We start from the raw sequence: 15,575 nt of genomic DNA on the forward strand, positions 1-15,575 counted from the left end.
GTTAAATTTCCCAAATTCGATTTTCGATTCTTCTCGATGTATTTAGCGACGGTGAATATATGACGAAACGCACGTCACAGGATAAGGAGTACAGTTTTCAGGCGAATTTGGCCGCTTTCCGACCGATATTTTATTACCGAAATTAATCGCACTCACAATTTCTGTACAAGAATAATACGTATGATATTTGATTGATCGAACTTTTGGTCTGGCTGGGACGTGCGTTATCGAGAGATTGAGGAAAATGTGTGAGAGACTTCTCCCTCCCGTTTGCACCTTTTCTAAATTCGGTGTCGATCGTATACATCGACATATGAAATCGATCTTTACATATCCAATCCAAGGTACCATAATTTCTATTTTTTCTTTCCAATGATGTGAAAAGGGGTTTAAAAAAATGATGTCATTTTCGAATCAACTCATTTATATAGTCGTTTATTTATATGTAATAATGATTACGGTTGTAAAATACAAACAACAAAGAGTACCTAATTTTTAAATTATTATAATAAATATAATGATACATCTATGTTTATAATAGCGCGCTGTTCTCCTATGCGAATACAGTGCAATTTTGATGTACTATCCCACGAGGAAGAGTCTCATCCAGGATAGTTGTATTTATTTTATTTTTTACGCATTATTTTTCCACGACTGGCAATTCATCATTGATGTGTGACAACTTATTTTTCTTTATTTATTTATTTCTTCATATTCGTATTACCCTATGTTTTCTATATATATATATTCCAACTACGAAAAACTTTCTGCGACAATAAATACAGCTTGTTTACTTTTTCATCGTATTTCTCATTACTTTTTTTTTTTCTCTCATCCTTTCGTACGAGAATTTAAGCGCCTCTTCTATCGTTTGGTCACAGCCGAATAGCGCTAAAACTTTCAAAGTCCAGTTGGGCAAGAGGGGTGCGTATGGGTTAGGGGCTGGGGGGTGGGTGGGAGGCTCACGCACGATATACAAAAAATCGAGTGAACCGCAATCGATGCACCCGCGTCGATAATAGTTAAAACGAGAAAAAAGCGTCTCGAGAAGACGATCGAATAAGAATGCGTGGGGTTCGTTATTTAATTTCTACAAACAGCCGAAAGAGCGGAAAAGCTTCGGAGATAGAAAAACAAAATAAAACGAATTTCCCAGGGAGACTTTTCCATTGTTCATCAGCTGTGTCCTATTATTCGTTTCCTTCTGTTTTTTCATTTATTTCGTTTAATTATTGTTTTCATTTCTTTCATGGCTCACTCCAACATCATTTTTTGCCTCGTTGAGCCACAAGCACACTCGTCCAGCATTCCTAAATACGGGTAGTAATTATACCTTAATCCTTGAAAATTCAATTGTATAATGCAATTAGCAGAGATTTCTTCATTACATTTATTTTATTTTTATTTCCATGAAAGTTTGTGTCATTTATTAAAAAATTTTCAATGTTTCGTCTAATAATAATAATAATAATAATGATAATAATATTAATAATAATAATTGTAATGATGATAGTAATTATAATGATGATAATAATAATAATAATAACAATAATAATAATAATAATAATAATATTTTGATTGTGTGCCTTTGATATCGATTGATGTGTTATTTAATAACAATCGCTAACAACGTGCGATCGTTCGAGGCGAGTTGTGTGATAAAAGGTAGCTTTGAGAATGTCAATGGCATCAATACTTGCATTCAATTGTTCTTCTTTACACTTTCGTATATATATTACGCGCTCGTCGCACACAACGCACATACACACACGCGCGCACGCACACGTAAAACCCGGTCGATGTTGACCCGGTGATTATTTACAAATGTCATACGTACAAGATTTTTCTACGAGTTAACGAATCCCGTACCTACCGCTAAATCCGAATTTCAGTAAAGCATTACTTTTTTTTATTATTGTTTTTTCGTGTTTGCGTGTTGTGTTTGAGTGTGGTTATACACATATATATATTTATATATATACTCGGATGTATGTATATATTTATATATATATCGAATAATTAACAACATCGTACATGTAAAATGAAGTGAATGCTTGGAATATTGAGATTGGATGTTAGTTTGACGTGTTTTATTTATTCATTCGTTTTCTTTAGTCGTTTCTTATGTTTTTTCGATTAAATTTTTCTTAACTTGTCTCTTGCGTATAATTAATGTTAGTAAACGCATTAAATTTACAATTTTTATTCTCCTCGTCAGCTTATATTTTAAGAGTTTTGCGCTTTATGTTCACTGGTCGCTTAATTAAAGCCTGATTAAATGTAAAAGCGAGTGAAATCCCGGTTACTGTCGCATATTGACCCAATTGCTTATTTTGACTATCCGCGGAAAAAAGGAGGGAAAATAATGCGAGTGAGAGATATGTTTGTGTCGTAGGTGCAAATAACGCGTGTGTATGGGTCGGTACTGATCTAGAGACGCGGTAACGCCTTAATATACAAGTGTTAATATCCGGAACTGACGAACGCGCTATACCAATGGCAGCATCAGATTCTTTATTCTCCTTTTACTCGTTTGCCCTTATTCGTTCGATATACAATAACAATGTGTTTGAGCAGGCTAGAAGGGGAAAATGGGGCACGTAAAATATGGCACGATTGAAATGCAAAACGGGACTCTCACTTTTCGTACGGCAATTTGCTCAAAGTTTTTTTCTTCATCATTCGCTGAAAGTTAATTGTGCGGATGAATAGTTTCGTGGATTGTGAGGAAGGAAAAAATAGAAGGAGGAGGAAAAGGGTGGGGAATAAACGAGGCCGGGATAGGAGGTGGTAGTTTCTTTGGAGATAATAACTGGCAATGGCAATTCGGCCGGAAAGTTTGATTAAATTAGCGATAAGACTCCAATGAACAGAAAGATCGAATGGATTCGTGTGGTGTGAACACCCGTTGGAGTTCCAGCATCATATATTTTTCGGACGAAAATAAAATGGGTTTCACCGGGCGCCTCCAAATCTGTTTCTTCTTTTCTCTCCTTTTCATTTGTCTTTCTGCTTTTATTTTTTCTTTTTCCTTGCTATTCGAATGTGACGAAACGAAAAGAAAAATACGAATGACGAGTTCGTGGCTTGGCCCCTAATCTCCATCGTACGTATAGAAAGCTCAAAAAAATCGCAACTTCCCGCCCTCGAATAGTCTTCTCTTCAAGACTGGCACGAACAACCTTTTCTACCGTTCGAAGTATTATTTTCACTCTGTATCCCTTCCTCCCCCCTCCCCCTCCCTATTTTCAATAAAAACTAAGGCTACAATTTTACTAATAAAAAAAACCAACAGGACCAATCGAATGTGCACTTTTAAAAATCATTCATATGGGACCAAAAGAAAGGAAAAAACAACATGGCGTTGGATGCTACCGCAATGAGAACATTACTCGCGCAGAGCATGTACGAGTAATGAATATACGCGCAACAGCTACGTAGGTACATCACAATTAATATAGTTACACTGTACACTAATAATATCGACGCAAGACTTTATTTTCCCCCCATTTTTTCCTCTCCTATCTATATATCGTTCCGCTTAGTTTTTGTTTTGTTTCTCTCTATTATTACCGAGAATGAATTTGATCTATCATCTGGGTGGATTGTACAACTTCGTTATATACATTAAATAAATATTATCAACATTAAGCTATCCTATCATGCGACACGTTCTCAGTGTACACGTATGTCTCGAGTGTGCTCGAGTCTTTGTGTTTGTGTGTGTGTGTGTGTGTTTTCAGTGTGCCTTTTCCATTGTATTATAGTGTGAGCATGTTTTAAACGCGCGTGCTATCGGGGTTTACGCCCAGATACATCGAGGATACTGGCTCTCTTTATAAAATTACATTAGGTACCTTGTACATGTACGTACATACGTATATATATCCAACGTGTATACATATGTATATACGCAACACACATAAATTGCACTGATTATAAATAACGAAAAAGGAAGAAAAGAAAAAATAAAAAAAAGGGTTCGATAAAAAGGGGATACGTAAAAACGAAATTAGGTAAGTTTATCGTTTGTTTTTTACACGGTGAGCCAACGAGGCGAGTCGGGCCCACTCAAGAGCTTCGACATTTTATTTTTTATACTTTTTTTCTTTCAAACCCCCTTGACCCCGGAAGCGCTATTTGGCACATAAGTATTATCACATCTAGCTCTCATCTTGTCATTCCTTCGTCTCTGGGTCTCAACAACGTTTCACGAACCGTTTAAGCTTCTCGTCCAAACTGTTATCATTTTCATTTATTCGAATGCTTCAGTCCCATTCCACTTTTATACACGTACGTATGCATATATTTACACCTTTTTTACATTCCTGTGTTCAGAGTCCGAGCACGTAACGTGCGAGAGATTATTGGAGATTGTGCACTCGAATGGAGCGACAATAGAGAGGAAATGAACATGAGAGAAAAAGGAAGCGTAACAACGCCTTTCGCTATCATTCGATCGTAGAGCTATGTCCGTTTATAAATAAGACTGATCTTGGAAATAATTCGTTGAATATTTTCACAAAGGGAAACCGAGGCCTCTACTTTATCCTCGTTTTCACCCGAAAAATGTTCTCTCCACTTTGACTCCGTATATGCTTTCCTCCTCTCGTATGAATTAAGACAATAAATTAATGATGGGAATACTATAAGTACTAAGCATTGAGAATTTGTGTGATGTCGTCGCCTTTTCTTAAGCTCCGGCACAGCGAACCGTGACAGTCGTTTTACGCTTTCACACTACTTCGCTCTTTGCCTCTTCTTGCCGTTTCTCGTGTCACTGTCGCGTGTTTGAGTCTGGTGGGGAGCCCCTCGATTTGCCGATTGGCAAATCGTCGAGGAACCTCGAACCTTCCGGGGCCTCCTCCGGGCTAGTGGTGCTCCAGGACTCTTCCTAGTACGTTCGTTTATCGTCGGGAAGCCGATTTCTCGTCACGCTTCAAGCGAACATCGTAAACCCAAACGATCGTTTTTTTCTCACCCCCTCGCGATGGAAGTTTCCGTCAATCGTAGTCTCCGATGCGTCACTCTGGCTTTTGGATCCCGACGAATCGGTAGCCACGATCCGAAACCACTCGGAAATGATGCCCTCGCGCGGAGCGCTCGTCTTTCTTTTTCGTTTGTTTGCAACGTCGTACGTCCGAAGGTAGTTAACGTACACGCAATTAAGCAAAATCTCTACCAGAAAAGCTCGCGTGCTAGTCTTGCCGCTCCGGGTGGCCAAATCGGCTGACCCGGAGCTGCGGTTCAATCCTCGTCGTGATGCTGCCGCGGACTCGCGTCGTAACCACCGATCGAGCCTGAATTATCGGGCGAAAAGTTCATCATGTCGGTCGGCGACAGGCTGTCCTGGGGATAATAAAACGACGGATGGTCCTGACTCGGACCCGCTGTCCCGTTCAGCAGCGCCGCCGGCGGCGACACCGATGGCCTTGCCGATGGCCCTGGACCCGTTTGATGATGCTGACCACCGAGATCCGAACTGACCGGCGACAGGAAACCCATGTCCGGACCACCGTCCCTGCACCAAAGCTGCCGCATCTCCTGCCTTCGCTGCCGCATCAGCGACTTGTACTCTGATATTCTCATTTTCTTCCCATCGACTATACACGTGCGTTTCGGGCGGGGCCTGTACCTGTAGTCCGGGTGTTTTTCCATGTGGAGCTTCGACAGACGCGATTGCTCCTCGTAGTACGGCTGCTTTTCGGAATTCGACATGTTCTTCCACCGGGCACCTGGACAGGCGAAACACATTCACAATAATTTTATCAAAATCGTCAAGTCTAAGTTCCAACTCTCGAAAGTTCGGATCTCCAATTACGTCTGGTGTGTTGACGCGCGCAAGCAAATTCACATCGTTCCCGTTTTTATTCAATAGTTCAATTAATTTTTCGCAAGTTCATAACTGGAAAGGTCTTCTTTGGGGCCATACTTTTTGGGCTTTTTTCGGGATTCTTCCGCGGTGAGGAAAAAAACAGACTTTTGAAATTCGAAGGGTTTTTTTTATTGGTATCAAGAAATACCAAAAATTGAAGAATTTCCGCGCCTCGAAACGCCTGATTTCAATTTTCAAACACGTTTTATAGCTCAATAATCCTTCAATCTTTAATATTTCTGTATGATTTTAGTTCAGGCGATAGCCACTGCTTTACAAATCAAAAGGCTCTTTGGTTTTTTCATCTCAGATAAACCAATCTCCCGGAATCGTGGAGACCATGAAGAGACATGTGGGTTCCTGTGGAGTAGTCTTACATCGAATTAACCCGAGATATCACAGTTTAAAAATTCTATCGTACAGTTGAAACGCCAGTAAATAAACCCTTCAAATTTCAAAATTCTATGTTTTTTCTCCTCGCCGCAAACAAAAAAATCCGGCTGCCACCCCCTTAACGATGTATTGTACAAAAGTCTAAATAATTAGAAATTGATCAAATTTGGTGATAATGTTCTTCAACATCAAGTGCGAAAACAGAATTTTTTTCAAAATTTTCTTCCGCTTAGTTATCGAGTAATTACGCATTAAAGCAGATTTCTTATGCCCTTATATTCTTATATATATGGAAACGCTATGCTAATATACGTGAACTTTAGTGATCAATTACTCGATAACTGTACAGAAGAAAAATCTTAAAAAAATTGTACTGTCAAATTTTGCTCTAAAGAATATGTTCACGAAATTTTATAAAATTCTCATCATTATGAATTTTTTAATGCTTTTAGGATGGTTTAGCATGGCAAGATTGTAAGCCTGTACCAAATATCCTTAAAAAAATAGAAAAATTTGAAAATATATCTGGGAGTAAGATTTTGGTTAATCTTTCAAAGTTTCTTTAAATCTTTGGAAAGAGCGTTATAACGAAGAGATTTTGCTTGAACTGTCAAAAACATGACGCTGTTAAATATTTCGTTGGTGGCTTTGAGTTTGAGCGGAGGCTCAACACTTGCTGCATCCGCCATAAAAATGAAGTTTGGATCGCAGCGTAGTACGAGGAATAAAAAAATGGGAAATTAGTGGGCACAACTCACCGAGTATTTTTGATATGTTTGAGTTGTGCATGTCGGGACACGCCTTAAGAATTTTTCTACGTTCGTCTTTCGCCCAAACCATGAATGCGTTCATGGGTCGTTTGATATGCGGCTTATTCTCGTTTTCACGTTTCTGCTGCCTCACCATTTTGGCTACGTTGAAAAGAAACCAAATAAAGATTCGTGTTATTTATATTTCCACGTGAATTCGTCGAACGATTCGACGCGAGAAGAGGCTCGAAACGATTGTTACCTTTTTCCGTAATGTCCTCGGGGACTTTGTATGATGGATCTCGCCACACTGAGAGAAAAAAAGTCGACAAAATTAGTCACGATTCGTTGAAAGCTCTGTGCATTATTGAAATTTCCGACAGAATGAAATAAAATTATTCTCCCGACAGGAATCGCGTTCGACTTACTTTGCTGCGCCGAGAGATAGTCTTGCTCTTCCTGCTGTGATTCATCCCGGGCACCGGAATGTTTGATAGGTCGTTGGGACTGCGAGGAGGGTGCTATCGCTCCCGGATTCGGTGGCATGCCGTAAATACCGTGCATGACGAAGTGTTTTTCCGCCGCTGCGGCAGCTGATCCACCTGGTCCACTCGATTCTTCCTTGCACATGCTTTTTCCCACTGAAAGCAGTGAAGCATATTCATCATCCGAACGATTGCTGGGGCCTGGAATATCGGGCTGACGTTTCCATCGGTCGGTGGAATATTTTATGGAAATTTTAAGATTCCGATTAACGGTAACATTACATTTGGCTTCTAGGTCAAAGAATCTCTATGTGTGTTGATAAAACACGGTTCAGTGTTCCATGAACAAGGAGAAAAGGCTATAAATTATAATTATAATTTATATATAAAAGGCTATATATTAAAGAAGCGGTATGCGTGGGTTGTGAAGAATGCGGTAAGAATGATATGCGATGGCTAACGACAAAAGCGTTAAATAAATTGAAATATGAATAATGAAACGGGGGTATAGAAAGATGGAAAAAACTGGGTTCGAAATGCTTTTCTGCGACGCGAACGTACTCGGTGAGGAGAGTGAGCCGAGATGAGGCGGATATGGTAGGCTCGGTAGATAATTCCTTGGCATGGATAAACCAGAAGGGAAGATTTTTGGTGCCGTTGCCGTCAGTGGTTGTTCCTGGTGTCCACTGCTCCCTGCCCCGGTCGAGTGGGAGTCGCTTTCCGGAGAGAATGAGGCTGGCACCCCGGATGACGAGGAGGATTTTGGTTTTGTGAGATTAAGCGGTGCGTCGGGATCCGGAAGTGGTGCCGCGCTCGGCGTTGCAGCCGACGATACCGGAGTCGGTGATCTTTCCTTCTCCATTTGTGTCGTTATTTGCGCCAAATGAGCGGTCGCCCAGCTCTGGCCTTCTCTGTGACTGTTGATCATCTGCTGGGCAAAACAAACCGAATAGATGAGAAGAAAGTTCTTGGATTGTCTTCCTGGGCGACAAAATCCGTCGGTATTATCTTTACTCACATTGGCGATCGAGTTGATATGTTTGTTTCCGGTCGTAGCGGTCGACGTCGGCGGTGGCATCGAGGACACCGACAACCCTCGTATCTGCTCGAGAAAAGGTAGGAACATGAGTGACTGCGGACCTGGCATATTCATTTGGCCCTTTGTTATCTGGGCCTGAAGTTCTTGGATGTTGTGTTGCATTATGTGCTCTTGTTGCCGTTTCAAATGTTCCGTTTGTAATCGTTGCAGCTCCATTTGTTTCTGCGAATCGACGCCCATGTGACCCGGATACGGCTGGAAGAATAACGATGCAATATATTTTATTTAAAAATATTAATTGCCAATGGCAAATTCACTGGTGTGCAGCATCGACCAGGCACGAATGAGGCACCGGGGCAAGATGAAGAATTTAATAAATAAGGAACGCGGCTGAGAAAGAAATATTTGAAAAGTTGGCACTCGTTAGGGAAAATTTATTCACAACGTTTGACTCTTTTTCACAAATCAGACCCACTCGGATGCACTTCGCTGGTAGCATTCGCTGCGCATTCGTCGCTCTAATATTCGGTATTCTTTGGTGTCCCTGCCTCGAACACCGTTTATGTACGGTTAAGACTTATCGCTATGGATATACATAGATACATATATAGACCAAGAGCAACAATTTATTCAACTAGCGACCAACATAATTGTACGTCGCTGTTATAACGGGCTCTCCTGCTCTGGCTGTGATCCAGACATGCTTGAAGTTTAAAGTCTATTTTGGACGATAAGGAAGACGTTTATTCATTCGCTATAGAAACGAGAGAGGGGGGGAGAGAGAGAGAGAGAAGGAGAGATGTGCCCTCAGGGTGCACCCGGGAGTACGTCATATATAAGCTATATTATAGACGCATACATACAGTTTTATTAATATGTATATGAGAGAGCGTGCCCCGTTATTATAAACTCGAGCACACCTCAATCCGAATTATTAATCCTAAGAAGCTGCTTTTCTGGCTCGAAGCGCGTAATGACTTGAGAACATTGTCGAAACATCTGAGAAATGTTTTTTCGACTCGTGGCTGCGTGCGAATCGTCAGGAAGTGGACTGGACTAGACGGAAGGAGCTCGAAGGATGCTGGTGGCGTTTCGAGTTAAGCGAAAGCTTTGGCATCGATGAACAGTGGATTTTTCCCTCTGAATTGCAAAAATTATATAACACGTAAAAGCGGATGTTAGGTTCGCAGAAAGAGGGCATCCCCTTCATTGAAGTTTGGTGTGCTACGTTTCGGAAGTTGCTTCAATGGACGTTTGCGAGGCTCCGAGACTCCTCAAAACTTTTGCTCACAGTTGAGTCTTTTTCGCATCAAATTCCTGGCCGAAGCGCGGAGGGAAATAATTCTTCGAAGAGGAATTGTTCGTTCGAATCCCAAAGAGTAGCGAGGTTCGAATGAAAACGATGCTGAACCTCGAACATGTTAAGCAGCTTGAAATCTGCTGCGATTAATTCGGCTCCATTAAGGGCTTGAAAATGGGGGGATGCCGGAGATAAGATTTGGGAGCCGGAGGGGGTGGGATTTTGGGATACGCAGGCGATGAGGTTTCATTATTCATCCGCTGAAGCTCAGTTATGCCGATGATACGTATCCATGACAGTTATACCGCCCACAGTGGCTAAATATAAACAGGCGGGGTGCCAAGCAAGTTCCATTCACATTCGCGTACGGGTGAGACGCGCGTGCGCGTTTTTCGCTCGTCGCGCGCCGCGACGATATGAGATGCTGCGAGCTAGATAAAGCAGAAAGGGAGGGAAAGAGAGCGAGAGATCGAGCTGAAAATGAGGGTGAGAAAGGCGAGGAGAAAGGCGAAGAGGAAGGAGGGAGAGAGGAGTACGGGAGGGTCGGAAAAAAGAGAGATGGGCAACGATACAAGCGGAGCTTGCGCGGCGATAGTCATAAGAATATGAGAAGACAGCGAGAGAAAGAGAGGAAAATGAGAGAAAGTGGGGGGAGAGAGAGAGGAAGCCTGTTCTGAATATGCATTCGCGCATTGACGCCAACTGCACCGACTAAAATTAGCCGCGCAATTACCGAAACATACCTATCCCCATAACCCGCGCGAGCGGGTGTGTATGCCGTTTCATAGTAAGATACATCCAAGAGCAATTTTCTCTTTTTCTACTACTTTTCACGTTTTTCTCTCTCCCCGTTCTCTCGACACAACTATAATGTGGAAAAAAAAAGAAATTTCTAGTAAAAATCACACCTGACTCGAGCACTAATTCCAATTGTCAAAAGCTCAGCTCGATTGCTAACACCACGTTGATGCTGGATCATTCGGAGACGAATGGAAATCCGAAATAAATATGAAAACGTACAGAATTCTTGCCACTCTCTGACACGCCAATAGTATCGTCGACTGCGCGGTAAAATTTATCAAATCCGAGATCCGATCGATGATAAAGACAGCAGAAAGGAAGAGAGTTGAGCAAAAGTTGAGCCGCATTGAAAGAAAGAACTGGCAACATGCAAGCTCTTCCAGCGAGCTGTACGGACATCAACGAATTCATAATCATAGATCACAGAAGTAAAAGGTACGCAGCTTTGCTGCACACATACCCAGGAATAATCCATAATGGATAAATAGCACACTAAGCGATAGGAAGGCACACGAGAGAAAATATACATAAGCACACATATAGGCAGGTTTGAAAGGGAGGAAAATAGCGTAAGATGTAATATATAGAAGGGGAAAGAGAAAGATTTTGCCAGATATATATTCCCGTATATCGTTTATCGGTCGATGTTTATTATGCATCAGCCTTCTCTAATCCTTTTGATATCCCCTACACTCCGCCTCCTCTTCGCCTTTCCTGCATTCGGTGAATAAACAAATTGCACCATTATCGCTTCTATATATACTGCTCCGTATGCGGAGACGTATAAATCGAAGCTGCTTCTGCGTTTCGTCTTGTGGTTTCTAGTAACCGGTATAATATTAATAATTCTCTTTGGCCCCGATGATCGGTCATAATATTGCAGTGAGGTGTATATTTGTGTGAGTGAATGTGTCTTCTGTTCGCGGACCGTTCTCCATGCCCTTTTACACACTGGTTCATCGATTCGGAGTGAAGATTTTTTCTCGCGTCGCTTCCTGTCGCCTCGTGTAATGCGCTACTTGGAAGAACTGCCGACAGGTGGCTTTCGGGCGCAGGCTTCTCGCGGGAGGAGTCGCGTGTGCCGGAGTATAAAGCTCTTTTGTCTAACATTAGAAATTCTCGTTCCCAGTCCATTTTTCTGTGTAATACTTAAAAAGTTTGTTCAAATGGTCTTTATTTAAATTTCCATCTCATTAAACAGAGTGTTTTAAGACTGAAATATAATTGTGGAATTGAAAGATCGCGGAGCTTCGAGTCTGCAAATCGCGGGAGAAACTTTTCTATTCATAAACCATTATGAGAGGAAGAACGATGCTCCGTAAGAAAATCTCACAAAGCCGACTTTGTTTCGTTTCGCGCTTGCGTCATCGTTTCTCCTTAGTTTTTACACGCTGATTTTATATGAGCGTATGTAGTTGTAATACACTGTATGAGGCGCATGTGATAGCGGCCCAAAACGAATCACTTTATCGTATTTTGCCTCGGATCTCTTTCACTCCTTCTCACTCCTCTCGCTCCCTTTGATGGCGTTTGATCTTCTTTAAAGGCATCAGACGCCGATAATTACAACGTCAGATACCGGAAATACCGGAAAAATAGGGGGTGCCATTCTGCGAAAGTTTTTTTTTCTCTCCGCGTTTATACGTGCCTGTAACAACACTCCAGAAAATTTCTGGTATCTACTCAAACAGGATTAGCACGAATTATATCAAAGTACAGCTTCCCTTTTTTATATCAGACAAAAGAGGATCACTTAAGTGCGTCGGAAATCCTATGTCGGGATAAAGATGAGCAAGAAGATTTGGTCGTGACGGTTGTCACGAGCGATGAGACGAGAGTCGATCGGCGAGTTCTACCCTTGTCGATCTGGGGACAGCTGAACATCGTGGCAGCCTCAGGGCCTTTGGTTATGTCTTCTGCAGCACATACACGTAGCAGGAATCGAGAAACTGAAAGTATAATGGACCTTCGGGGTGCGATAAAAATGTTCGCTTTCAACGTCGCTCCGAGGGAACGACGAATTTATCTAAATTGATGAACAAACCGAAGAAACAATGATTTGAAAAAAAAAAAAAAAAAAAAAATTAAAAAGCGAATGAATAAAAGCGAACTGCGTAAAAAATTTTCGTTCTCGAAAGCGTTTGAAGGTAGAAAAATATGATAATTCTGCGGGAAAGTATTTTTTGGAGAGCTTTCGTTTCCCTACACCAATGGCGTATGCCGAAAAAAGTATGAAAATCGAACAGCCAACGCGTGTAGGAGCGACAGTTTTTATTTTCTTTATCACGTGGTATACGAGCCGGCAAAGAAATAAGCCGACACGGCAAGCCCGCGGAGACGTCAAAAGGATTATTGTCTTCGGGTTCTTATCTACGTCAGGGAGTCCTTGGAGAATATATCATGGGCAACATAAAACGTATATACGGAATACATATACGTGAGAGCAAGTTGCGAGGAGCACTCGTTCCAATGGTGCTGATGGCGAGCGAGAGGACGTGAAACTCCTTGGGGATCAAGGGGGAGAAAACACACAAGGAGAGAAAAACGATGACATCGTGAGGATCATTGAGGAGGATGGACCATCTTTTCGAACGCGTCACTTCGAGCGAGGAGAATCACATGAGAAGTTTCTAACTCAACGATGCAGCGATGACTCAATTATTTGTTCACATCACGTTCGATTTTTCGGATCGTTTTTATTTTATTCTTCTCTAGATTAACTCATTTCCTTGACATCTTTTTCTATTTTTTATCATCGAAATCTTCTCGTTTCTCTTCCCCGTCTTTGTTGAGTAAACCAACGATTTTTCTGCAGACAAAGACCTCGAAGGAACGCAGCTCTTCAACCTCTTCCGATATTTTCGCGATCTCTCACCGTCCATTTTATCTTTTCCTGGTCCGAAAGACGGGAAATGGTGGATTGACGCGAAAGCCTCGTTCGCACGACATTCTCAGCCGTGCTCGGCGGTCATCGAGCGTCAAAGAATCGTCGTTTTCTCGTTTCATGGCAAATCGTAAAATAATTATTCGGGGATTCTTATAAATTTGTCCTTTAGCTCAAAATGAATTTGAATGCTCGTGACCAAACCGAGGAGCACTGTTTCCACCTCGAAGAAATCAGTGCTAGGAAAGTTGAGAAGAATGAACGTAACCGTCTTCACTGAGACAGAATAAATAAAATTTAGATGGAACATCGTCGCTGTTTGCTCGTGCTGCAATATTCGCAACGATTTCACACGACACATTCGTACTTTATTAAGTAATTAAATGATCACTCGTATCGCACGTCGGTGGTGCGCCCAGCATCGAGAAAAAGAAAACAAATAATAAAAAAAAAAAAACTTAAAAAAACAGAGAAGAAATATCTTTTACTCTGCGAGTTGCACTTGAGATCTTATTTGAGAGCTGACTCTCGGAGTTCTCCTGTAATTTGCTTACAATTAAAATATGCAACTCTGAAAGAGCGTATCGACCCCCCAACGATTCGTACAAACGGAGTGCACAGCCCATCATCCGAGCACCCATCCATCCGGGGCGCGCCACGCGCCTGGGCGCCTAGAAAGTGATTAATTCTTAACAAGGCGAGGTTTGCTCGGTACTTGAGCGACCACGCGGCTGGCTTGCGGTCTGTTCTCGTGCACCGAGAATGACGAGAGAAGAAGAGAGAGAGAGAGGAAGAAAGAAAAAGGGTTGAACGACGTCGTCGTCGGCTTTTATGCGAAAGGGACGAAAAGAATAAGGGATGAAAAAAGAGGGAAGAGCACAATGAGTTAAGAGAGATGGAGGTACATCAGTGGGAAGAACAGAAGGGAGAAGAAAAGAGGTTACAACTGCGAGATCTGATGACGTTGGAAAGAAACAAAAAGACAAAAATGAAAACGCGAAACACACGTACATCGAGACACTCACGTATACGCGTCTGGAGACAATGTGTGGGAGGGCGAAGAAAGAGAAACGTGTACTACAATGAGAGCGTTGTTTCCAACCACCCCTGAAATCGTTACCACATCCGCGAAGCCCACTCTCCGCTTACACACCAGCCCTCATTTTCACTCACATCTTTCGCTCGTCTCTTCCTCTTCTCTTCTTCCTCTGGTGCTCGTGCAGACAACCAGAGTCAGAGATTTTATACCAAGGATCAATGGACAATGAGTGACGAGCATATAGTCGTATAATAAATGCGCTCAACTGACACGTGGAAAAGAGGACGAAATACCACCGCAAATTCATCAAGGATACACGCAGGGATCGGGCTTCAATTAATTTTTCGTGCGATGCGCATGTACGCGTGACCGAAAAATAAAGTTACTGCGATTTAAATACTGTCTGCGTGCTCCACCCCTGTTCGAGGGCTTTTTTCAGCTTTAACCCTCGTCATTACTCGGAGACATTTGACTCAAGCGACGGAGACACTCGGGAACAGCAAACAGGAGATTCCGGCGATGGATGATTTTTCGATCAACTTGTTTTCGGATGGCTTGGCAGCTTGTTGTCACGCCCCGGTGTACGGTTGAAAGATCCTGAGACAAAATACCCCGAGCCAAAATATTCTCGGACAAAAATATCCTAATGACGTAATATCCTCGATTCGAAAATATTCTACACTTGTAAAACTGAATGTCTTGGATCTCTATTAATCAAGAAAATCATTATTGTCATTAACAACGAAACTATGTTGGAACCATGTTTGAATGTGTGTGTGTGTGTGTTCTGCCTGCCTGCTTGGCATAAATAAATAAAAACAATAAAAGAACGAATAATCGTTAAATAAAATTATAGAGGATATTGTGTCTCAGGATATTTCGTCCCGGGGATACTTTGAGCCGGATGTCTTGTCCAGGGACCTTTTGTCAGCCGGAATGAAGATTGTCATGCTCCACCATTTAATCGCCGATAAAACGCATGCAGGTCCATGTCCTAAATTGAATTTTCA

General features: G+C 41.9%; 1 protein-coding gene across 2 annotated transcripts in view; it reads right to left on the minus strand.

Annotated features, from left to right (window-relative positions):
- Positions 1-419: 419 nt before the first annotated feature.
- The window catches only part of Sox102F (transcription factor Sox102F), a 60,119-nt gene continuing 44,963 nt past the window's right edge, over positions 420-15,575 (minus strand). For both annotated transcript variants that reach the window (XM_043413234.1, XM_043413233.1), the window contains exons 4-9: positions 8,521-8,796; positions 8,064-8,430; positions 7,446-7,658; positions 7,280-7,327; positions 7,027-7,179; positions 420-5,735 (exon numbers count right to left, since the gene is read on the minus strand). In XM_043413234.1, coding sequence (XP_043269169.1) covers positions 5,248-5,735; positions 7,027-7,179; positions 7,280-7,327; positions 7,446-7,658; positions 8,064-8,430; positions 8,521-8,796 — 1,545 coding nt within the window. In that variant the 3' untranslated portion in view covers positions 420-5,247. The remainder of the gene's footprint in view (positions 5,736-7,026; positions 7,180-7,279; positions 7,328-7,445; positions 7,659-8,063; positions 8,431-8,520; positions 8,797-15,575) is intronic.

The sequence above is a fragment of the Venturia canescens genome, chromosome 2 (assembly GCF_019457755.1).
Source record: "Venturia canescens isolate UGA chromosome 2, ASM1945775v1, whole genome shotgun sequence".
Taxonomy (NCBI): domain Eukaryota; kingdom Metazoa; phylum Arthropoda; class Insecta; order Hymenoptera; family Ichneumonidae; genus Venturia; species Venturia canescens.